Source organism: Gigantopelta aegis, chromosome 1 (assembly GCF_016097555.1).
Source record: "Gigantopelta aegis isolate Gae_Host chromosome 1, Gae_host_genome, whole genome shotgun sequence".
In the NCBI taxonomy this organism is placed as follows: Eukaryota; Metazoa; Mollusca; class Gastropoda; order Neomphalida; family Peltospiridae; genus Gigantopelta; species Gigantopelta aegis.
Genome location: NC_054699.1, coordinates 11,242,658 through 11,270,262, shown reverse-complemented (window position 1 = coordinate 11,270,262; position 27,605 = coordinate 11,242,658). Strand labels below are relative to the sequence as shown.

At 36.4% G+C, this 27,605-nt stretch overlaps 1 protein-coding gene across 1 annotated transcript; it reads right to left on the bottom strand.

Annotated features, from left to right (window-relative positions):
• Nucleotides 1-1,226: 1,226 nt before the first annotated feature.
• LOC121370750 (metallo-beta-lactamase domain-containing protein 1-like) lies at nt 1,227-26,763 on the bottom strand. The gene is made up of 6 exons (XM_041496194.1): nt 26,614-26,763; nt 20,371-20,495; nt 18,913-19,011; nt 9,617-9,780; nt 3,576-3,690; nt 1,227-2,603 (listed from the first exon to the last, which is right to left on the bottom strand). The coding sequence occupies exons 2-6, from the start codon at nt 20,423-20,425 to the stop codon at nt 2,347-2,349; spliced, it is 690 nt and encodes a 229-aa protein (XP_041352128.1). The 5' UTR covers nt 20,426-20,495; nt 26,614-26,763; the 3' UTR covers nt 1,227-2,346.
• Nucleotides 26,764-27,605: the final 842 nt, after the last annotated feature.

Here is a 27,605-nt window from a genome sequence, read left to right as displayed (position 1 = left end):
CAAAATAACAGCCAAAGAAAACTGAAAATAATACCGTAATCTCCACATCATTTCAGATTATCATGGTTAATTGCCAGGGTTGTGATATAGTAGGCAGCAGGGTGCCACCACCATGTCATACTTTTCATCCACACAATTATACCCCATACTTTGTACATTCAGTAACTTACTGTTACTACACACCAGTGTAAGATATGGTCAACGAATGAAAATGAAATGTTTTATTTAACGACGCACTCAACACATTTTGTTTACGGTTATATGGCGTCGGACATATGGTTAAGGACCACACAGATGCTGAGAGAGGAAACCCACTGTCACCACTTCATGGGCTACTCTTTTTGTTTAGCAGCAAGGGATCTTTTATATGCACTATCCCACAGACAGGAAAAATACATACCATGGCCTTTGATATACCAGTCGTGGTGCACTGGCTGGAACGAAAAATAGCCCAATGGGCCTACCGAGGATCGATCCCAGACCGACCACGCATCAAGCAAGCGCTGTACCACTGAGCTACGTTCCGCCCCAAGATATGGTCATGTGATAACAATCACTCAATATCTAATTAGTGTAATACTGGCATGATGTAAATCACTTGCTGACCTAATTTCGTAGAAAAATAACGTGTTGTAGGCCTCGACATCTGCTTGCTTCTGCGGGTTGTTTGCTGTTCGTTTGTAATAAATAAAATACTAAACTAGTTTGCCTGTCATACCATTTTTATGAAACTTGTGAACAGTTTTAGTATCCAACTCACTTTAGCTTGTCAAGATACCAAAACTGTACACTTATTTCATAAAAATGGTATGACAGACAAGCTAGTTTAGTATTCTATATTTCTCAAACAGCATCCTACTTTCAATAATAACAAACGCCCTGCATCTTCATGATTGGTCAATAATTAACTTGCAATAGCAGGTATGGATATTAAACATTTCAAGAATAATGCTTTTGCCAACATTTTAACAAGTGTATGACAAGTACTATTTTCTTTTCTTGTTCTACCCCCTCCCCCTCCTAAAAGTGTACATCAAATATTTGTATTTTCATTTCTATTATATATGGGGTTTTGCATAATCAACATATTTTTTCGTTTTAAAAGCATATACTGGCATTATCCCCACCATAATATGGCACCAGCATCTGGCTTATACACACATGAAAATAATGTTATTTGTGAATGATGCCCAAGTACCAATCCGTTAAAAAACAATTCTGAAATATTCTTTGGTGGTAACATGGCTTTTATTTAAATCATATACAACTTCTTCTTTTTGTTCACTGTTCACATACATTAAAACTGCAAACATCTCAACAATATAATAGCCTACAAAATACAAATACAACAGCAGTTTTAATAGTGTTGTGTTTCAGTATCAATGTATTCAGTCAACTGCCTTTGTATGTCAAAATAGTCTTTCAATACATTTTACAGACAACTGTAGAGGAAGCGTAGCATGAACTGACAGTTTATGGTAACTGACTACATATATGTTACCTAGACTAAACACTGCATCTATAGGATATCAATTATTTCTAGCACCAGCCAGTGCACCACAACTGGTACTTCATAGGCTATGGTATGTGCTATCCTGTCTATGGGTTCTATAGGATATCAAAAAATGGTATTTCATAAAAGGTAAGGCAGTGATAAAATAAATCAGATTTTTATCCCTAGCCTGCCTTGAGGATAAAGGCCCACCCCCATGTTTTATACTTGCTCAAAAAACACAATGTTCTTAGATGTAAAATAAAAACTAAAATTTCTTACCCCTACCAGTTTAAAAAAAAAAAAAAAAACTGGATGAAAATTTTATTATGGCCTAAACAGTAGTTAAGTATAGTTAACAAAAATAATCTTAAGATTGTAGCTTTCAAATGGTTCTTTTGGATACAGAACAAAAACTCTCCAAATAGTATAAATTTAAAGTAATTGTAGGTCATCTGTTCAAATATATGAAGACTTCAGGCACAAAATGCAATATAAACCATTTTCTTTCTTGTTTTTAGTTAAAGCCATTATTGTATGTCTGTAAGGGCTAATCGTAGGCCCACTGTTTTGCTGCAGAACGTGATTCATCCGTATGAAATTGTATTGGTTAAATCCCGGTGTTTTGTATCAAAATGCGATATACGCCAATTAAAAAACTCACTTTTACTGAAAATGAAAAATGGATATATCGCGTTTTGCGCCTGAACTCTTCATATGGTTCCTAGTGTCAAAATGACTAAACTACATTCCATAATTGGTCATTAGTGTTTATAAAAAAAAAACCTGTTTTACAAACTGTTCAGATTGTTTCAATGACATTAAAAATTACTGTAGTGTAAAATACTCTCTCTTCAGATTTGGTCAATAATGTTAAAGTTATGGTAGGCAAGCCCCGTTTCCGACACAGTGAAGATTTCGCACACCATCAAGACTCGCATCTGTTTCTTGTACTCGACAGGCACTTTGAACATAGGTCCGTGTCCTGGAATGATGTGGTCCGCCACTTTGAGCACTTTGATTCGACTCTGTTCCTGGACTTCTGGCTCATCGCTGCTGTTCTGCCAGAGTTGGGGATCATCCAGGTCATTGCAACATTCAAAGAGATTTCCTGAAGAAATTAATGAAAGAAAACAGATGACAAATTGTACACTTTCATTGTCAGTATAAACATACATTTCTCTTGAGATATGGGGGGTGTTGGGGGGGGGGGGGTGTTGGGGGGGGGGTGTTTTTCAAATAATGTTGAAAATTAATTTTATACTTTTTTTATGACTGCACTAATGCATAATATTAACTAGGTAGAACCTAAAAGCCAGTGAAAGTTAGATAAATTATATGATTGTACACTGGACAAAATATTCGTTTAGATCATACACGGACTCAGACTGAATAGATTTTTTCACTTTGTCGTTACACCTCTCTCTCTCTTATTGGGGTGGAATCTAACTCAGTAAGTAGTGTTCCTAAGGTGACAGCATGTGTCATAGGATCAAAATGATTTTTAACAAGCACACAAAATTAATTTAAGACAGTTTCCACTTATCAACCAGGGGTCTAATTCACTAAACTCTCACAACTTTGCGATCTCGCAGTGCAATGCCTAAAGACTTACAAAGAGGATGCTTTGTTGTCTAGCAGAGCCTAAGAGACGAATTAGACCCCAGTTCTGTATACATATATATATGTATGTTGTAGTATTTAGGACTGAACATCCTTTTTTTCTATTTAAAAAAAAAAAAAATTGTTTTTTAAATTAGTGATTCAAATGCTACTTCCTTTTGACACAATAAAAATATTATGATTTCTAAATTTATGATAAATTTCAGACTTTTCTATACCCAAAACAAAAATACAATTTTCTCAACACTTTTCAAGGGTTCCCATCACAAACCATGACTAATATACACAATACAGGGAAACCCTCTAAACTGTACACCCTCAGGACCAAATAAACAAATAAAATGTCCGGTATTAAGAGGTATCCTGTTTAGAGAGGTTAAGTTCTGTATCGATTTTTAAAAAAGGACCGTGAAAACCATCCGGTGGGGGGAAATTCTGATTTACACAGGGTTCCACAAACCTGTTAAAACGACTGTCCCCAATGGTGTCTTCTTCACTACCACCGAGACATCAGCCCCGGTGCGTCCCGGAGTTGCTATCACTTCCACGAACTCATCGATTTCATACGGGATACCCTATTAAAACAGATCACAGACACTCAACTCTGTTAATAAGTGATGTCGTTAAACAAAAATAAACTTTAACTGTTAATAATTAACGTGATGTTTCACTAATATTTTGTTGAATATTTTGTCTAAATTCATTTAATAGTCACTGAAGCAGCTTTAAAATTAAAGTTATTATGAGTTTAATATACAATAGTCATTTGCACATTATGGGGGCGGGATGTGGCCCAGTGGTATAGCGCTCACTCGATGCACGGTTGGTCTGAGATCGATCCCCGTCAGTGGGCCCATTGGGCTATTTCTCGTTCCAGCCAGTGCACCACAACTGGTATATCAAAGGCCGTGCTATGTACTACCCTGTCTGTGGGATGATGCATATAAAAGATCCCTTGCTGCTAATCGAAAAGAGTAGCCCATGAAGTGGCGACAGCGTGTTTCCTCCTCTTACAATATCTGTGTGGTCCTTAACCATGTCTGACGCCATCTAACCATAAATAAAATGTGTTGAGTGCGTCATTAAATAAAACATTTCTTTCTTTTCTTTGTATATTATGTAGATGGTGTGAAATATTTTAATTTGAATAATGTCCTGAGCTATGCCAGGCCTTCAGATTTCACGGAAACGATCATTTCTGGTAGCGTGTCAGCAAAAATACAGAACCAAAATTTAGTTTTCCATTATTATTATATCGAGTACCACTATTCAGCGGAACCTAAAAACAGTTTCCAATGGGTTCCCATGAAAGTGTTTTCCATGATATTTGAAATCCTATGGCCTGCTATGCATCTGAAGCAACTACCGGCCTCGGTGGTGTCGTGGTTAGGCCATCGGTCCACAGGCTGGTAGGTAATGGGTTCGTATCCCAGTCGAGGCATGGGGATTTTTAATCCAGATACCGACTCCAAACCCTGAGTGAGTGCTCCGCAAGGTTCAATGGATAGGTGTAAACCACTTGCACTGACCAGTGATCCATAACTGTTTCAACAAAGGCCATGGTGTGTGCTATCCTGCCTGTGGGAAGGGCAAATAAAAGATCCCTTGCTGCTAATCGAAAAGAGTAGCCCATGTAGTGGCAACAGCTGGTTTCCTCTCAAAATCTGTGTGGTCCTTAACCATATGTCTGACGCCATATAACCGTAAATAAAATGTGTTGAGTGCGTTGTTAAATAAAACATTTCTTTGTTTCTGAAGCAACTAAACTGACATGGTTGTGTCATGAATTTTACAACTGCATGTAAGTCAATATTAAAAAATGCTATCAGTTATTCTCTTAGTTAAAGCATAAATTTGTTACTTAGTTAAATACATGTGCATATTACATATACTGTGTATTATATTGTTTGCTCAACAAATATATGTTTAGTTTGAACAATGTTAAGGTCGTAATTACTTCAACAATGCAAATTGATATTAATAAATTAACAGCCCATTGGGCTATTTCACGCTCCAGGCAGTGCACCATACCTTGAATATGAAAGGCCATTGTACATGTATGTGCTGTTCTGTCTGTGGGACGGTACATATAAAAAATTCTCTTGCTACTAATGGAAAAATGTAGTAAGTTTCATCTCTTAAGACTAAATGCCTGACATCCAATAACCGATGACTAAAAAATCAATGTGCTCTAGTGGTTATCAATTAAAATTTGTGAAACCGACATAGTTATTATATTTCTCATCCGTGAAAAAAAATGTAAATGTTTGTGCCAAAAACACACCAATGTTTTTGTTTTGGATTCCAGACATACGTACATACATGTGCACCTGATACTCTTTTTTCTTTCTAGAATGGTTATGAATGTAAATTGATAACACCATGAAATAAACTAAAATGAAATAAACTTATTTATTACCCATATGGTTAAAAATATCTTAGTACATATCAAAGTGGTAAGTCCCATTAGAAAGCCAAGTGGGACGTAACACTTCGACGTCATCAATTGGCACACTACAACTGTACAGGAATGTTAACTAAACAAGTTAAGAGTTAAGTGATATAAATTAAGATCGATTATGGGTAATAAATAGGATATTAAACTCGCTACCGTTTTGTATTATGTTTATGTCCCTCGTGAAATAATTTTCATTGTCACTCGCTAAAGCTTGTGACAACTGAAAATTATTTCACTCAGAACATACATGTAAACATGACACAAAATGGAAGTTTGTTTAATATCCTATAAATATTTGTATATTGTAGCAATGTGAGGCCAATAAGAATGCACATGAAAGCAATGATTAAGTACAGGCCTATGGATTTTATAGAAATGATTGTTTCCAGTAGCATGTCAGTAGCGTAGGGCTCAAAATAGCGGACTGCGAAAAGCCAAAAACAGTCCATTTTTTAGACCTAGCAGTTGAAATAGAAATTCACCTGCTAACGCTATAACAGGTAATTTGTTTAAGAAACTGAAAAATGATTATCTTATCTTCTATTTATCTCGTAATTCTATTATTATATTTTAATTTCCTAATGCTCTGGTGCCCAATTCACAAAGGTCTCTTAGGCTCTGCATCCTCTTTGTAAGTCTTTTAGCATTGCACTGCAAGATCACAAAGTTGCGAGAGTTTAATGAATTAGACACCTAAAATATATTTAAGAGGTCCTAATATTCCATACACAGTCTCAATCCCTCCCCGCTGTGTTATTTCCAGCAGGCCACAATCGTTTTCTTAGCAGATATATTTATTTTTGACATTTTTTTCCCCCTATTTTGAGCCCTGTAGCATATCATCAAAATGAAAAAATAAAAAAGTGTCTGCTACACATAATCTATCTACACCATTCATGATTACTGAAAAAAGGTTTCCAATGGGTTCCAATGATAAAAGGACCATGAAACAAAGAGTTTAGTGGTGAAATTTTAGTCCTATGGTACTAATTGACACATGTAAAAACATGTGCTTGTTTAATATCCAAGAGGCCTTGACCCACTGACCTGGAAAGTTATCATAATATGGCTTTTGATGGTGGGACCAAGCCCAGTGGTTAAGTACTTGCCTGATGCATGATCGGTCTTGGATCGATGCCCGTCGGTGGACCCATTGGGCTATTTCTCATTTCAGCCAGTGCATCGCAACTGATATATAAAACGCTGTCCTGTCTGTGGGATGATGCATATAAAATAGTCATTGCTACTAATGGAAGCAGTTTTCTCTCATACTATACATGTGTGTCGAAATTACAAATTTATGTCCGACATCCAATAGCTCAGCTGACAATAAACAAATCAATGTGATCTAGTGGTGTCGTTAATTTTTTTTTTTTTAAATAGGGCTTTTGTTTCAAGGATTTACCATCAAAGTTGTAAGCTTTTGCAGAATGGTTTTGATAGAAACCCATTAAAAATATTGTTTATGGTAATCATGACAATAATCTTTAATTCAAATAAGTTTATTTTAAAAAATAGTTTAATCACTGAAAAAAAAAATGACAACACAGTGAAGAAATAGAATTATTTTCGATTTTCAAACCTTTCTTGAGGACATCATCACCTGACCTCTTTACCATACTCACAAACTTGAGGTGATCAAACCAGATACTTATGGCAAGTAGTACGCCATGATGGAACTTGATAGGGATACTTGAGATCAAGTTAAGTTGGTAGGGATGCTTGACGTCATGAAGTACAAGTAACATCGGTATGGATAGTTGACATCGAATTAAGCTGGTACGGTCAAGGGTCAAGGGTCAAGGAAGGCTCTCTTGATATTCAGAACTTTGGCAGTAGGTGTCTTAAAAAGAAAAAGAAAGACTCGCGCTTCTTTTAGAAACAGCATTAATCATGTTACTTGTTTTTCTCATGCACTGAGAACATCAAAACAATTTTTACAGTTGCTAATGGTAATGATTTATCACTTTAATTGCACTTTTTAAATTCTTTTTATTAGTATAAAATTCTAAGATATGTGTGTTTTTAATTATTTAGATTAAATTGCTAGTAAATATTTGTCAAACCTAACAATACAAATTTACTCGATTTGTATATTAAATATTAGTTAAACTTAACAGTACAAATTACCTGATTAGTATAATGAATAATAATGATGTATTTGCTACTAAAAAAGTTTGTTTATTGTTTAATAACACTACCAGAGCACATTGATTTATTAATCATTGGCTATTGGATGTCAAACATTTGGTAACTTTGACATATAGTCTTAGAGAGGAAGCCCACTACATTTTTTTCATTAATAGCAAGGGATCTTTTATATGCACCATCCCACAGACAGAATAGCACATACCACAGCCTTTGATATACCAGTTGTGGTGCACTGGCTGGAACGAGAAATGGCCCAATGGACTCATCGACGGAGATTGATCAAAGACCGACCGCGCATCAAGCGAGCGCTTTACCCCTGGGCTACGTACCTCCCTCTTTGACTGATCAAGGGTTTCAATGCCTAAATAACAAGTATCATAGAAGTATTATTCATGTATTACATGCACGTCAAGTAATCTTTTAGTAGTTACTTGTAATGTACATGTAATATATTCATCTTGCATTTCAAACAGCCACACAAAAAATACACGATTAAGTTTCTGGGGATCTGCGATTCAAAACAAAACAATGACATCACTTAAATATTTAAAATTTAAATACTGCCAGACTTTACAAGTTTCCATAAAATGAATTTAACTCATCAAAATATCCTGAATTATGAATCTTGTTATCACAGACAGACACACACGTACACATACTAATGGACAACAATAATATAACAAACACTATAATAATAGCTCATTCGGAAGTGAACATTTAGTTTGCAAATGTGGGCATCTCCTGACACACTATAGATAAAGCAGGGCTTCTAGATTATGGTAGCCCCACTCCCATGGCTAGTGATATTCAGTGTTGGGCTAGTAAATAACTACTATAACTAGCCTGACGGCTAGTGGGGAAAAAAACACCTTATTAAATGCTGCATTTAAGTCAGATTTTGTAAATAAGAATATATCCTGCCCCCTCTTCCCACCCCCAATCTAAGGGTTTTTAAGCACTATCTCCCTCTTTATGTGACATATCTCATTATTATTACATGTATTAGTCAAATTGTATTATTTAAATTAGGGCTAGTGAATTGTTAGTCATGGCTAGTAAAAAAAATTAATCACTGATCCCATGCATGGCTAGTGAATTTTTATAAAATTCTAGAAGCCCTGTTTAAAGTTTCTTTTGTTTAACGACACAACTAGAGCACACTGATTTAAATATCATTGGTTATTGGATGTCAAACATTTAGTCATTTTGACATATACATGTAGTCTTAGAAAGGTAAGTCAATAATTTTGTGTATGGGATGTCATTAAAAACGGAAGAAAAAAAAAACTGAACAAAAACATTGTGTTTTTTGTTCAAGTACACCACTAGAGCACATTGATTTATTAACATCGGCATTGGATGTCAAACACTGGTAATTTTGACATATACATGTAGTCTTAGAGAGGAAGTTTGTTTTTGTTTAACGACACCACTAGAGTACATTGATTTATTAAACATCGGCTATTGGATGTCAAACACTGGTAATTTTGAGATACAGTCTTAGAGAGAAAACCCGCTAATTTTTCCATTAGTAGCATTAAGGGATCTTTTATGTGCACCATCCCAGACAGGATAGCATATACCAAAGCCTTTGATATACCAGTCATGGTGCACTGGTTGGAAGGAGAAATAGCCAAATGGGGCCCACTGACAGGGATCGATCCTGGACCGACCACACATCGCCTAGACCCTCTTAGAGAGGAAACTCGCTTAATTTTTCCATTAGTAGAATTGAAGGATTTTTTATATGCACCATTCCACAGACAAGAAAACACATATCAAGGCCTTTGATATACCAGTCATCGTGCACTGGATGAAACAGGAAATAGCCCATTAATGGGTCCACCAACAGGAATCAGATCCAGCAATGAGTTACAAAGACGAGTTCTAACCTCCTTGAAGTCATGCATCAGGTACTGGTCACCGACACAGATGTCGTAAGCGACGATGTGGATAGCTCGCGAGAACAGGTTGAGGTTGCCGACGCGATCTGCATGACCGTGAGTGCAAACAACGTAATCCACATTCTCGGGGGTCAAGCCGTTATTACTGAGACCTGAAACATACAGTAAAACACAAATGGAGCTGCAGCACAATAATGAAGATTATAGTCTGTCCCAATGGGAACGCCTTTTTTCATACTATAAAATTTACTACAAGTTATTTATTTCTGAGCCGATCGATTTGTAAATTGCACACAAAAATAGTATTTTTCTGTTATTTCCAAAACACTTTTATTTTTCTTCTTATGTCAAACCACACTGAAATTATTTACAAACTTTTTTTTCAGAATGATGGGACGGAGTATAGACTATAAAAAAAGAGAGAGAAATATTTTATTTAACGACGCACTCAACACATTTTTATTTATATATGGCGTTAGACATGGTTAAGGACCACACAGATATTGAGAGAGGAAACCCGCTGTCGCCACTTCATGGGCTACTCTTTTCGATTAGCAGCAAGTAATCTTTTATATGCACCATCCCACAGACAGGGTAGTACATACCACAGCCTTTGATAAACCAGTCGTGGTGCACTGGCTGGAATGAGAAATAGCCCAATGGGTTATCCCACACCGACCGCGCACTGTACCACTGGGCTACGTCCCACTCCCATAGACTATACATACAAACAAGATACAAAAACTGTAAATATAAAACACATACATGTACAATATATGTAAAACACATACATGTACAATATATACAAAACACATACATGTACAATATATGTAAAACACATACATGTACAATATATGTAAAACACATACATGTACAATATATGTAAAACACATACATGTACAATATATGTAAAACACATACACAGGGCACAATATTATTCACGCGAACCGCCGTTCTGTTCGCATGTCAGTTACGCAAAATTAAATTTACGAGAACCGCAAATTGGTTACGTCGTGACCTGTAGACGTTCAGAAATTAAAACTTACAGACTTCACGATTACAGTAAGTTTATTCATGCAGACATACTACTAGTATTCCGACACATGTTTTAGACTGATTTTTAGATACTTGATGTGCAGCAAATCAGTAGCCAACGGTATATTGCAACGGTTGTAACTTGTGACCAAAGGCTCCTAGCAGCACTGGAAGATTGACCGCCCCACTCTAAGAAGAAATAGGAAGCGGGGTCGGTCCCTACTACTCTTTTCTAGACTTTACTTTGCTTTATAGTGATACCATCTCGTATCCTCCGGAGTCGGGCCCGTTCGCACCACTATACCAACCCATGACGACTGGACTATACCCTAGTATGATACTCTCTCTCGTTCAGACGGATCCGGTTTCTCAAGATCTGTATTTCAGCACAGCACTACATCTTCAACGTCTATCGACTGTCAATCTAGGGGTTTTCTTGACGGGATGCAACCCATCTCGTCCCTTTAAGCTGTGCACACAAACGGCCTTAACAAGGCCACTCGTGTGGACATATCGATCGGACTTTAAGCTTTTAGATCTGCATTCAAAACTTTATGTCGAAATTACTTATTTTTTAAAAATATTATTAAATAGTCCGATCCTCTCTTCTTTCTCTTAGTTAATTTTGGACTGTCCTTCTAAAATGCTCCAAATTATATAAATATTCGGCCGAGCAGTCAATTCTTTTTTTTTTTGGCTTGTAACCTTTTACTTTTTTTTTATTTATTCTATTAACTTTTCTACTAATTGCTATTTTCAAAATTCTGCCCATTTTCAACACCCCCTCCCCCCCCCCCCCCCCTCCATCCTGAGTCAGGCCTCTGATCTTATCGGAGGTCGGACTCGGGATGGGCGTGTTCGAAACCCTAGTGGTATATGGGCACGTTAAACTAGTTATCATCATCATCATCATCATCATCATCAAAGGCTCAGTATAGAAATGTGCACGGACCGCTAAGGCGCCTAAACTATCTGCTGCTATTCTATCTCTAAAGGAATATATACTACTCAAAAGAATTTAAGGGTCAAAAATTTATAACCAAATAAGTTTCAGAGTGTATTAGATTGATGATGTAAACTACACCAAAAAAATTATTTATTGTTCCATATTTACAAAAACCCACAAATAAACATCACTGTATACAAGAAAGTCACATGACATGCTGTCAAAGTTGAAGGTTGTCAAACATGGATTTTACACATTAGAATATTCGTTTAATAGTGTGTAAATCCACCCCTGGCACGAATACACTCGACACATCGTTGCCTCGTGCTGTTGATCAGATGTCTGAAGAACTCTTGGGGAATGGCCTGCCACTCTGCCATAAGAAGTTGACCCAGATCATGAAGGTTGGCCGGAGGGGCATAGTTATCCCGAACTCTCCTGCCTAATTCGTCCCAGGCGTGCTCTAGTGGGGCCAAGTCAGGCGAATATGCTGGCCAATCCATCCTGGCGATACCTTGTTGTCTGAGAAAGTCCGTTACCACCCTGTCGCGGTGGGGTCTGGCATTGTCATCCTGCAGAACTGCCCCGCCGCCAATCTGCTGAAGGCCTGGGAGAACCAACGGCCAGATAATCTCATTCAGATAGCGGATTCCATTCAGATTGCCATCCACCACATAGAGGGGGGTCCTGTGGTGGATAGAGATGCCGCCCCACACCATGACGCTGCCACCACCGAACCGGTGACGTTGTCTAACGTTAACGTCAGCGAAGCGCTCCCCAGGACATCTGCAGACACGAAGCCAACCGTCGTTGAACTGGAGACTAAACCTGGACTCATCAGTGAACATCACTCGACCCCACTGAACATGTTGCCACCGCAGATGAAGCGTGCACCAGTGACGTCTGGCCGTTCTGTGATGTGTTAGGAGTGGTGGTCGAACAGCCTGGCGACGGCAGTGTAGATTATTGGCTCTCAGACGATTGCGTATGGTTTGATCAGACACTCGAGTTCCAGTCGCAGTCCGCAGATTGTCACGTAATCGGCATGCAGTAGTTGTGCGTTGACGTAGAGCCATATTGGTGATGTACCGGTCCTCTCTATTTGTAGTGCTTCGGGGTCTTCCCGAACGTGGACGATTTCGAACAGAATTCGTTGCTTGGTACCGTTGCCACAGTCGGCCAACGACACTCTGACTGACACCAAGTCTCAGAGCAACATTTCTTTGCGTATTGCCATCCTGAAGCCAAGCAATAGCCCTTCCTCGATCTTCGATAGTCAGTTGAAGTACCATTGTCGAATTTGGAGTGTGCACCGTACACGAACGCAAGCTCCAATTATACGGAAATTCAGCATTGGGAACATGGAATACACGTGCAAAGCATGCAAATGAAGCTTTGCAAGTTATGGGCACTTAGCAGACCTTTCGCTTTCGCCCTAATTTACGTGCAAATGTAAGCATGTTTTCGCCATTAGAACTAGTCGACAGTGTCAATGACAGTGGATTTTAATTCATTTATGGGTTGCTTAGACCCACTTTCGTCAAAATGGAACAATACCATGCATGACATTATGGTCTAGCTAATATAATTGACATTCAGAAAATAATGTCGAAAAAATATAGTCTGACCCTTAAATTCTTTTGAGTAGTATATGTAGACATAATATTGGATTGCCTATAATTTTACAAAGGTTGAACACGGTTTTAACGTAAACAAAAATGTCACAAAAGCTAAAAAAATACTAACATCGCATAATGAGCTTTAAATAACAAACATTTGGAACGTCACTGTAGTATAGAAAGAAGTGTTTTATTTTATTTAACGACGCACTCAACACATTTTATTTACGGTTATATGGCATCAGACATATGGTTAAGGACCACACAGATTTTGAGAGGAAACCCGCTGTCGCCACTACATGGGCTACTCTTCCGATTGGAAGCAAGGGATCTTTTATTTGCGCTTCCCACAGGCAGGATAGCACAAACCATGGCCTTTGTTGAACCAGTTATGGATCACTGGTCGGTGCAAGTGGTTTACACCTACCCATTGAGCCTTGTGGAGCACTCACTCAGGGTTTGGAGTCTGTATCTGGATTAAAAATCCCATGCCTTGACTGAGATCCGAACCCAGTACCTACCAGCCTGTAGACCGATGGCCTGCCACGACGCCACCGAGGCCGGTCTGTAGTATAGAAGTACCAGCGATAAAGTGAAAGTACCATCGCCACCTCAAAATATCAGTGTCAAATTGTGGTCTTTCTTTTTATGTTATTATAAGATTTATTTTTATTAATCAAATCATGCACCAATGAGTAGCCTGTTTTATAGTTCAGAGGAACTGAACATTTGATGTTTGGGATTTTGGTGGGTTTTTTTTTAAATCTGGTGTATACTAAATTTTACAAATTATCAGTGACAAATGGTAGCCTTTATTTGTTATTTATATAAAAAAAATTATTAGTCTAATCATGCACCAGTGAGTGACTGAGTGTTTTGTATTATTCTTCAGAGGAACCAGGGAATGGGCATGTTTCCTACAAATGTAACTATTTTGTTTCAGTACTGGGCTGATATTAAGTCCTTTTACAATAGTGTTAATTTCAGCAAGCTACACAGAGATTCTAGAATATGGTGCCCGAGAACAGTGGTTTTTAGATTCGGGCAACTAAAAATTACTTTTTGCGATCCCGATGTCAAGTGGTGAATAATAATAATAATAATAATAATAATAAATCTACAACGCTACGATCGTACGAGAACAAAAGAAACATCTACAAGTCACTTCTTTAGATTTGCAAGCATTAAAAACTGTTTTATAAAACGTTTTCTTTTGTATTTTGTTTTAACTTTTATGTTTGAGCTAAAAATTATGTATTTTAAAATATAATTTCAACGTAACTTTGAGGTAACCGATCAGGTAATCCACAGGTTATGCAAATATAATTCACGTAACCGAAAATTGGTTACCTAGGTAAAAACCATGTGAACCGACTTCCGGTTACTTCAGATTTCGAAATATTGTCCCCTGCATACAACGCTCTTGAGTGCCTAATAAACATAGGGGCTGAATAAGCATAGGGGCTGGAAATTTTTCTAAAATCAATTAAAAGTAGGGTGCAGAATTAGCATAGGGTGTGGAATTTTTAAAAAAAACCAATAAGAGTAGAGTGCGGAATTAGCATAGGGTCTGGAAATTTAGCTAAATTGTAAAAATTGACTAGTAATGAAAACATAATTTGGTTTCATGTAAAAATAAAAATAAATGTTTTGGAAATAAAAAAAATATACTATTGTTATGTGTACATGTAATTTAGAAAACAAGCGGCTCAGAAATAAATAACTTGTAGTAAATTCCATAGTATGAAAAAATGTGTTCACTATAAACATATGTTTCTATTATCTAACTGTTACAACTGTGTTATTGTCACACACAATTAATTAAAACTGTAAGTGTGTTTGTACGTTTAAATGAAATTATGATAATTAATGTGAGGCGAGATTGCAGCTTTGAAAAAAAATCCAAAAGTTCCATGCAAGAAAACCAAAACAATCAGGGTGAATGACAGCTCGCTAGATTCATCTCCTATATTTAAACACATGGTCAATTATAACAAAACGTAATTTCATCAACTTAATTTTTACCTGAATCATTCTTTATTTTTAAAGCAAAGGTGGGGACACTTATGATGCCAGGAGTTTAAAAAGTCATATTTATTCGGTACTCCCGTCTTCAATGTTTGGTGAAAAGATGAAGTGTTGAAGTGTAATTGATTAATTTATATAAAGTGCTTGCATGAACTGTTGCATCGATTTACAGGCGAGCACTCAATCGAACGCATCCTTGGAATTTACACATCCGAATAAAACCGAACCGAGCTGAGCGATAAAAACAAAATGGCGCCCAACAGCGTTCGGAAACGTGTTTACATTTTGTCGTAGAGTAACATACTTTGTTGTGCCTAATGGTTCAAATGATCAATCAAGCAGAAAAACAATGTATGTATATAAATAAATAAATAAATAAATAAATGTATTATTTGACCACAAAAATTGGCCTTTTATTTGACAACTCGGAAAATGGTAAATTCCGCGATTCCGTGATCGCGGAAAATCGGTACCATTTGATAAATTAAGAATTGTAATAAGCGTTGGGTGCCAAATTAGCGTAGGGGGTTACATTTTTTAAAGATGTAATTAAACGTAGGGTGCTGAATAAGCGTAGACACCAATTTTTTTTCACAAATTTAATAAACGTAGGTGTACGTTTATTTGGCACTCGAGAGTATAAATAAAACACATACATTGTATACATGTACAATATATCTAAAACACATACATGTACAATATATGTAAAACACATACATGTACAATATATGTAAAACACATACATGTACAATATATGTAAAAGACATACATGTACAATATATGTAAAAGACATACATGTACAATATATGTAAAAGACATACATGTACAATATATGTAAAAGACATACATGTACAATATATGTAAAAGACATATATGTACAATATATGTAAAAGACATACATGTACAATACATGTAAAATACATGTAAAAAACATACATGTACAATACATGTAAAAGACATACATGTACAATACATGTAAAAGACATACATGTACAATACATGTAAAAAACACATACATGTACAATACATGTAAAAAACACACATGTACAATATATGTAAAAGACATACATGTACAATACATGTAAAAGACATACATGTACAATACATGTAAAAGACATACATGTACAATACATGTAAAAGACATACATGTACAATACATGTAAAAAACACATACATGTACAATCACATACATGTACAATATATGTAACACACAATACATGTAAAAAAATCACATACATGTACAATCACATACATGTACAATATATGTAAAACACATACATGTACAATACATGTAAAACACATACATGTACAATACATGTAAAACACACACATGTACAATACATGTAAAACACACACATGTACAATACATGTAAAACACACGCATGTACAATACATGTAAAAGACACGCATGTACAATACATGTAAAAGACACGCATGTACAATACATGTAAAACACACGCATGTACAATACATGTAAAACACACACATGTACAATACATGTAAAAGACACGCATGTACAATACATGTAAAACACACACATGTACAATACATGTAAAACACACACATGTACAATACATGTAAAACACACACATGTACAATACATGTAAAACACACACATGTACAATACATGTAAAAGACACACATGTACAATACATGTAAAAGACACGCACACTGTTTATTCACAGGGGGACATGATGTAGCCCAGTGGTCAAGTGCTCACATGCTCATCAATATGTGATCAATCTGGCATCAATCCCCATCAGTGGGCCCATGCAGGGGCTATTTCTCGTTGCAGCCAGTGCACCATGACTGGTATATCAATGGCTGTGGTACATTGTATGTGCTATTCTGTCTGTGGGATGGTGCATATTAAAGACCCCTTGCTACTAATCGAAAAAAGGTAGCAGGTTTTCTCTAAGACTAAATGTCAGAAAATTTATCAGGCCAAAAAAAAAATAAGGTGTGTTTCCGGTCGACCGACCGTCCCTAGTTTTACCCCCCCCGACCCTAATTTTTTTTCTCTCTTAAACTGAAAAAAATAATGAAAAAAAAAAAAATAATAAAAAAAGAAGTAAAAATAAAAGAGGACAACATCACCAAACAAGAGTATTTCCTTCCTTGCACATTGTTTACGTACTATTATACGATACATTTTGCACATGTAATTCCCTTCCGAAAAACATCCATTATGGAAAAGCTTTTGTAATAGAGTTCCTTCCCCTGATTAGCTACCACCGAACAGCTTGGTCGGTCACGGAAGTAACCGAATGTACGAACATAGCCTTGGTACAGGTTATTTCGATTAAATATAATCGTATCAATTCAGCTTAATTCTCGTCTTCACTTAAATCAACAGGTCTTATTATTAATGCATCTCAAATGTTTGCATAAAGTATTTAAATTAAGAACAACGAAATTAATACAAATGTCCCATTAATTTACGGAAATACACAAACAGTGCATACCAATACTACTACTACTACTACAACAACGACAACAACAATAATGATAATGATGATAAATAATAATTATTATTATTATTATTATTATGATAGTATTACTATTAGTATTCAATTTAAAAAAAAAAAAAAAAAAAAAAAAAAAAAAAACCTACCTACCTACGGTACCCTAATTTTTGGGGGGATGCAATCGGAAACACACCTTTTTTTTTTTGCCTCATATATACGTGTATATTTGACATCCAATTTACAATGATTAATAAATCAAGGTGATTTAGTGGTGTTGGCAAACATAACAAACTTTAACTTAAGGGATTCTAGATTATGGTAGCCCCACTCCCATGGCTAGTGATATTAAATGTTGGGCTAGTAAATAACTACCATCGCCATGCCCGACGGCTAGTGAAAAAAAGTTGTTAGATGATGCATTTAAGTCTATTTCATAAATACCTGTATGAATATCCTGCCCAACTCCATCCCCCAATCTTAGTGTTTTTAAGCTCTATCTCACTCTTTAGGTGACATTATTATTAGTAGTCAAATTGTATTAACTTAAAGTAAAGTAGGGCTAGTGAATTTTAAATCATGTCTAGTAAATATTCAAAATCACTGATCCCATGGTTTGCTGATTTTATAAAAATTCGAGAAGCCCTGAACTTTTAACTTTGTTTACTTGCATGTTAAAGGTAGATATTGCATACCTGCATGTTAAAGGTAGATATTGCTTACCTGCATGTTAAAGGTACATGTAGATATTGCTTACCTGCATGTTAAAGGTAGATATTGCTTACCTGCATGTTAAAGGTACATGTAGATATTGCTTACCTGCATGTTAAAGGTACATGTAGATATTGCTTACCTGCATGTTAAAGGTAGATATTGCTTACCTGCATGTTAAAGGTAGATGTAGATATTGCTTACCTGCATGTTAAAGGTAGATATTGCTTACCTGCATGTTAAAGGTACATGTAGATATTGCTTACCTGCATGTTAAAGGTACATGTAGATATTGCTTACCTGCATGTTAAAGGTAGATATTGCTTACCTGCATGTTAAAGGTAGATATTGCTCACCTGCATGTTAAAGGTAGATATTGCTTACCTGCATGTTAAAGGTAGATATTGCTTACCTGCATGTTAAAGGTAGATATTGCTGTGAAAACTAGAAGTAAATATGACTGGAAAGACTCTCACATACCTTGCAGGATCAAATTCTTGTCTCTTGGATTCCCAGTGTCGACAATGATCACATGACGTCCCTTTAACAGTGTGATGGATCCACAGGCACGTACAAAATCTAAAATTGATGACAGAAAGGAACTTACATGTATACTTATTCTTCAAATGATTCAAAACAGAATGTTCTAATTTTATCATACGTCATATACATCATTTTGTTTTTGGCATCACAGTGTACTGCTGCTGCCACCACAGCACTTTTCATGCTTACTTAACTCCAATTACGTTTTCTCATGCGCACATCCATTAAAAAACATTTAGGCATGTCTCTCCTTGGTTTGCACATATATAATCTCACAGCATTCAGTAGACATCCATGCATACATCATATAGCTTCAAACTTTTCTCTAACATTTAAAAAGAAATAATGAAGCCTGTCAACTCTCGTATGTTGGTCAACCACACAGGTATTGGTACCAATGGTAGTAAATCTTAAGGCAGAGATGAATTTTACTTGTAAAATGCAGGAAATTGCAGTTCAGGACGTCTATTTTTCAAACTTTTATGGGGGAGTATACCCCCACCTCCCCCACCCCCACCCCCGAACCTCCTAGAAACTCTGCTTTGTGCCCTCTATATCAGTCAGTTGACCCCCCCCCCCAACAGTGTTCGAGATTACAAATTGTGGGCAGTATCCCAGCTGGATACTAACATTTCAAAATCTGGTATCCCATCTGAGAATTTAGTATCCCACTTAAATGAAATTCATAAATAACAACGTAACAAACTTGGACGACACTGTTACTTAACTCTACCAGTAAATGATGACTTTCATTGTTTCAGCGAAAAATAACACAGGATTAAAAAAAAAAAAACCCCAAACATTATATGGTATCATGGTGGGATACTGGGTTATTGAAGTCTGGTATCCAAAATTAAATTCTGGTATCCCCAGGATATCGGGATACCGTTAATCTTGAACACTGACCAACCACCCCCCCCACCATGCCTGTTACATGTAAGTCCTTGGCTTTTAAAAATTACAGGCGAGTGGAAAATCGCACACCTTAATATGCTAAGGCAAGTGAAAAATCACTCTCTAAAATATATAAAATAGGCAATGTAGCTCCGATTGGATTTTGACTGGTATGTCTACAAAAATGTGTTTTAAACCAGTATTTCCTGATTTGTTCAACAAAGAGAAGCCACTGCCATGTTTTTAATTTTTATTGTTTTAATAAAAGGACCTTCCTATCAGCTAAATGAGCTATGAAAACTGTTGATTTTTGTACACAGTGGAAATAAATATACCCATCTATTTTACGTGTGCCATTTGTTGAGTGTAACGTGCGCTGTTTTTCACTCATCAGATTGAAATTACGTGTGCTGTATGAACGCGATCGCACCCACTAACCGTAAAAAGCAAAGTCTGATGTAATATGTCTTTCATGATCACATGATATATTTATAATCTTACCTTCACCCTCTGGAAAACAGTATCCTTCTTTGATGACTATAACTTCATACCCCATTGTTGTTTCCTGGTCAAGATTGGGCAAGAAGTGGTAGACAAGTGATGGAGACCAATTAACATTGACAGACCTGAAAAATAACAAAACTTCTGTGATTGGTCAGGGGTGATGAAATGGAAAAAATTTCACTAGCCTGTCAGACCAGTAACAATTAAAATCTACTAACCCACCAGATTTTTTACTAGTCCACCAGCCTGTAGGTCACTATAATAATTTTTAATAATGCTATAATATACACTTCACTTCCTATGTACATTTTACTTCATATGATCATCCACAAAAGTCAGAACATTTTGACATTGATTTATAGTATACATTTAATACTGTTAACAGAGCACAAACTTGTAAATAAAAAGAACCAAACTTAAAGTAAAGCTCGTTCACCAATAAACAATGTCTTGATTATGGAAACTATATTGAACCGTAACAATGCGGTTCATTGTGTATATATTATTTTGACTCCATATTTCGTAAAATGTTGAAGACAATTTGAAACTGTGGCATAGCTGATGCTGAGTTCCGGATTTGCCACAAAATAACTATTTTACTTACGTAGTCAGTCAAAAAACAAAAACAAAACAAATGAAAAAATAAAAATAAACAAACAAAAAAATAGGTCGCCCGTTGGATTGGCAGATACATTTTTTAACTTGTCCATTTGAACTTTCACTTGCATTTGGCGATTGGGCGAGTACTTTCTGCACCCCTGTTGGTTATCATGAGATAAAATAAGGTTATGAGCAGTTTATTAATAATGGGGTTACCAGGCCTAAAATTCCCTATCTGCCTACTAGCCTGGTGTGATTTAGCAAATTCCTTCACAAAAAACACAACAGAGCTCCGTTCCACAATCATGGGATTTGGCATAACAATACCTATCAGTGTCATGTATTTGAATATGTAAAATAAAATAAGGGTACAAAACAAAAATAATGTTTAATAAGGTTTTTCATCAGAGCCCGAATGTCGCCCGGAGACCAAACCAGAACCCGAATGTTAATGCAGAGGTATACATTGTTCATATTTGGCACAAAGATACACCTCGGGATGGTGCATTATATATGTTAAAAAAATAAATGTATGTCAGAGGCAGATCTAAAACAAAAAATGTACAAAACAAAAAGTATTTTTAATAACGTTTTTCACCGCCCGAAGAAGGAAACGTAAATATGTTATAAGTTGTATTTCTGGTTCAAGCACCATTATAAATAATTTTGGTAGTCTTAAGATTCAATATTGATAATATAGACATAGTGCTACTGCTGTCATGGTTGTAGGAGAAACAAACGAACTGACAAGTTACACATTGACATCAGTTTATTTCAAGAACATTTTCAGCCTCATCCGGATGGGGTTGCTCAGCTTGATAATTAATATGTAGATCATATATAATTTTGGCACGAGCTTGTTCATAATTTTTACACAGAGATTGTGGAGTTTATTTGAATATGGGGGTGGGGTCGGGCGAATGTCTGTGGATCAAAATACATGTATTTGTGGACCCCAGGCATGTATCCACGAGAAAAGTTTGAATTTTAGGTGTTCAAATACATTTCCAGCTCTCTGAACAGTGTAACATGGAAAAGTGAGTGGTGTGCCATGGCCTCTTGCTATAGGCCTCCTTTATAACGCAGCTAACTCCCTCAATACAGGTGTCCTATTTAAATGTTGCAGCTGATAAATTAATGTAATTTTGACCGATATTGCGTCATAGATATATAAAAATAGAGCGCCACTCCTCTCATTGCACCACAACTGGACAAAGGCTGTGGTATGTCAGAGGCGGATTTAGGAGGGGTATCCCCCCACCTAAATTTTGTGACAGTTCTAATTTTATAACGATCCCCCTCCAAACCTCCCCTAAAGTAGCCTTGGCATTCCGCCTCAAGTCACTCCCCCCACCCAATGGATTTTCTGGATCTGCCACTGTATGAGTTTTCCCAATCTAATTAAAATTAGCTCCACTATTACATGTGGATCTAACAGCAGCCCATTGGAGCTCATGTCCATGTCCACTAATCAAAACTTTACTTGCAGAATCATGCCAGTGATTTGAAAAAAAATTGGAAACATTCCGAATTATCCTGAGGGTGTACGACATGTTTCGTGTTAACTACGAATGCCTTAAAACATGTTTTATTTTATAAAAATAAATACTTTGTAATGTAAAACTGAAGACTGATAACCCATCCCATACTTACCCCGGTATTGGTATGGTTCGCTGTACTGCGGCCACTAAAATAGACTTGCTCGATATTTTTAGAATTTGTATGCTCCCAAATAACATTATAAAAGGCGAAGTGTGATTGGTCGATATTTAAATTATTATTTACACCTGGACATGGTAGTCTATGCAATACTGTTAGATCTACTGGTAGACCAGAGAACCAATTTTAATCAGATTGGTGTTTTCCTGTCTGTGGGATAGTGCATGTAAAGGATCCCTTGCTGCATTAGAAAAGATGTTGCAGGTTTCCTCTAATAACAATGAGTCAGAATTACCAAATGTTTGATATATCCAATAGCCGATGATTCATTAATCTATGTGGTGTCGTTAAACAAAACAAAGCAAACAGTTCTCATTGTAAAATAATACACTATATAACACTTTTGTCGTAAAACAAAAGAAACAAAAAGACCAATATTTAATTCTAATGTTTAATTATAACACAGAATAAGCTAAAGTTGAAGGAAAAAAAAAAAAAAAAAAAGGATCTGGTAACAGGCGAGCTTTGGCTTAACACGAAGACTTCCGCACAGTGGAACTGTTTCTGCGAGTGTTGTATATGGCCCACACATTTCCTCCCTTGGATACAGAGCAGTGGCGCAGGGTGTGAGCCTCATCACCGGTCACGTGACAGTTTTAGTAGACATACTTTCGTAGCACTGGGCATACCACCTTGCCGTGGTTGTCCCTCAATGAGTGTTGGGAGTAAACTCCCACATCTCCCCGTTACGTCTGCAGAACACGCAGTGGCTCAGTGCTGACTCCGTCGGTACAGTACGCAGGCTGAAAAAAAAAGTACATATAAGACAGAGAAAAAAAATACAATGTGAAACAAAATATATCCACTTTTATCATAGCTGTTACAGTATTCATTTTTTGTCATGTCCTTTTTTTTTTATAACGAGTATGAAAAAATAATCATATTTCCTTTTTACCTTTTTCTTTTTATAATATACATTGATTATTTAATTAATAAAATGTAAGAAAGTATGGTAAAAATGTAACGCAAGTAAACATTTAATTGTCCTATATTATTTAATACTTGTAAGTCATTATTAAGTATACTGAGAGATACATGTATTATTGGTTTAAAATATACATGTAATCGAATAGTACTATACTGAATAAATAGAAGTAATGTTAATATTCTGTCATTAATTAGTGTTAGTTACGCAGCTTTATCCATAATTTTCTTATAATTTGCATTGGGAAATGTCCTAATTCACTATAAACAAAAACATTACAAGTTCCTTTGTGTACCCATAATAGTCTTTTACAGAACTGTATATGAATTTTTTTCAATGTCTCTGCCAGAATGAAAACCCCACACTTACTACTGACGTGCTGTGGTTTCTTATTAAATATACTACTAATACATACCCAGCACAGTACGGTATGTAAACAGCTGATAAGGCATAAATATCCAAAGACAGAAAATTACCTATATTTGCAGACCTTCATTTTTGAAAAACCGAGGAGTGCTAAAAATCTACCTATAATAAATATATTTATTTAGGACGACAAAACGACTTGGTACGAATGAAACTCCATTAGTAGCAAGGGATATGTCATATCCACCATCCCAACTATCCTACTGGTAATCATGTTTGTGGTACATAATGATGAAATTCAAGATTCATTCCTACATATGTTTAGCTGCACATTCATCAATCCCTTGAACACTGAACAGGTATCTATAATTGTATGTATCTAATTATTTGAATTGTACATATTGTAATTAAACAATAAAATTGTTTCCATCAGTGTGTGTCATAATTATATGTCTATAGTACTGCTGAAATGTTTTGAATAACTCCAATCCTGAAACAGAGAAAGGGAAAAGATGGCAGACTACACTAGAATGAACCAACATCAAATTAGAAGAAAATGTTACTGGTTTATTGGTTCATTTTTGAAACATGTCTACATTTACTTCATAAATTAATCATGCTGGGTTTTCAGCATTTTGGTGAGTAAGATTTTTCCACTAGCCTAAGTGTATTGAGGTGTGTGATTTTTCACTCGCCATGGTTTTTGAAAAGCCAAGGACTGATATATATAATAATAATAATAAAGAAAAAGAAATAATTTTAAAAAGTATGCAAACCTTGAACTTCTGGACGAAGACCAACAGGTACCAGCTCCATTGTTGCAGGGTCGAATTCTACCCTTGTGTCCCCTCGTTCTACAGCGACACAACTGCTTCTATCAATGTCCCAACAGTTGGGAAACACAACATTAGATAAGTTAAAATTATCACTCCAAAGGTTGTACTCTGCTATTTTAATTACAGTAGCTCTTTCTCATTAATAGATTATGATTCCGATTAAATGGGTATGTTCTTTGGGTATATCTTATTTTGATTCAGTTCATGACAGATAAAGTGTGTGTGTGGTAAAAAAAATTAACATTTTGTTTCATAACTTTCATTAAATGTAATTATTATTTGATCATTTATTATTTGGTTATAATGATTTATTAATATAAAAAGAGTTGAACATATACATGTAGTTATTAATATAAATTGAGTTGAACATATAGTTATTAATATAAAAAAGAGTTGAACATATATTTGCTAGAGCTGAAATGGTACAAATACCCTTCCGTCAATTCAGAAAGGAATCGCCCATTTGTGGCTGGACTCCAGAAAAATGTATATTGAGGAACCACAGTCCTAGACTAGAAGGCGCTCGATATCTGCCTAATACACAAGATCAAAGTCTTCTGAACGTGTGTCTTTACTACGGTGGCTGTTCTTTGCTGTCATTGTGGTAAGCGCAGGATGTTATGGAGCATCTTTCATCTCCCCTCCCCCACCTTTTCCCCAGAGTCACCACCTGCTTATAGGGGCTGTCTCAAAGTTACATAATTCTTTTTCATCTTTAAAAAAAAATTAATTGGTGTAATATATATTTTTCCAACTTATTTTCCTGCTTATATGATTATACTTATATGCAATTAAAGTTCCAGCACGCTGCCCTGGGCACACAACTCAGCTATCTGGGCCGTCTTTCCATGGCTCCGTTCCACAAAGCGATCTTAGCGCTAAGATCACCTTAAGTGCATATGTTAGCTGTGCAGTTACGGTGATCTTAGGTCTAAGATCGCTTCATGGAATGGGGCCCAGGACAGTGGGTTAGTTGTTAGTTTAATGGTTAATAAGAGAGAAGAGGGTGTAGGTGGGCAAGGGGATTGTAGGAAAAAAGGTGAAAGGAATTTTTTTTCAAACTATATATTTTTTTAAAGATATGAAACAGTTCTATCAAAACATTTGCCTGATCAACAATGTATATATAGATTATTATATGAGCTGGTGTCATACTGATTTCACGAAACGTGTACCAGGATTCTTCTATGTGAATCCTGACACGAGTTTCGTAAAATCAGTACGATTTACATGCGAGTGTAATAATTTCTTTATTATCCACATTATCTATAATGTTATTTTTATGAATAACAAGCTAGGACCATGTCAAAATGTTTGAAACGCAACTAAAAAAGAGAAGATGAAACAACGTCATTTCAGAAAATGACATTTATTATTAGCACTTTATTAGTTATTTTTTATTACTGGGGGGGGGGGGGGGGGATTTTATGACCTTTTTCCCATTGACTTTGTTTCCTGTGACGTGCAGCAAACTCAGGAATGTCCCTTTAACGTCCAATTAAAATCCACATATAACTAGAAATTCAAATAAAAACAACACACAAGTTGGAGAATAAACATTTATCTAACAAAACGAGAGAGAGAGAGAGAGAGAGAGAGAGAGAGAGAGAGAGAGAGAGAGAGAGAGAGAGAGAGAGAGAGAGAGAGAGAGAGAGAGAGAGAGAGAGCAAATCGGTAGTTTCACGTTCGGACTTAAACTCTAATTATTGGAATAATTTGGTGATGGCAGTCGGACTAATTATAGGTGTTATATTCAGACATTACCATAGTGCTATATTCACTGCGATAACTTACACTTTTGACTTCAGACAATCGTCTATTCCAACTTTCTGTATCGCACTCCAATAAACCTTCCGTCACCCGTGAAATTCTTCTCTGATCACAGTCTCGAATACGCATGACAACAATCATCAATTTACACTTCCGTGTCACGGTACGTTGTTCGGGAATAATCCAGAGTTTTCGCAATTGCGTTCAGTTGAAACGAACGCTACGTAACGCAACGAAACAATGTACAGTGAACGACATTTTCAATGCGTGTTTTAGCGGGTACTCGCTATAATTAAAATGTCATAGCCTATACATAAGTTGTTGCCCAAATAAAATTAACTTGTTTGACCGAAATGTGTTTGCTTAAATACTGTCTTAATTATTATCAAAGTTTATTTTGTTTAACGACACCACACGAGAGCACATTAATTAATTAATTAATTAATCATCGGCTATTGGATGTCAAACAATTGGTCATTCTGAAACGTAGTCATCAGAGAAAACACGCTTTTTTAATGCAGGAAGGGATTTTTTATATGTACTTTCCCACAGACAGGAAAGCACAAAGCATAGCCTTTGATCAGTTGTGGTGCACTGGTTGGAACGAGAAAAAACCCAAATCGGTTGAATGGATCCACCATGGTGGTTTGATCCTGCGACGCAAGCACCGACTGAGTTAAACCCCGCCACTAATTATTACCAATGACAGGACTAGCTGGTGGTATTAACGTGCTCTATCGGGTGTGGGGGGTGGGAGGGGGGGGGGGGTGCATTGGTCAGGACGGGAAAAACTCTCTAGATGAGAGCCATCTTACAATCAATGGCGATCCAGGCGAGCGTTCTACCACCGAGTTATCCCTGCCTCTCCTCTGGCATAACCAGGTGGGGCTTAGGGGCAATGCTGTCTCCCCCTCCCAATCTTACCTCTCTTTTTTTTTTTTTTAACATGTTATATACTTTCCTGTTGCCACATGACTCATAGACAGCGCCCCCCCCCCCCCCAGCCCCCATGAGGG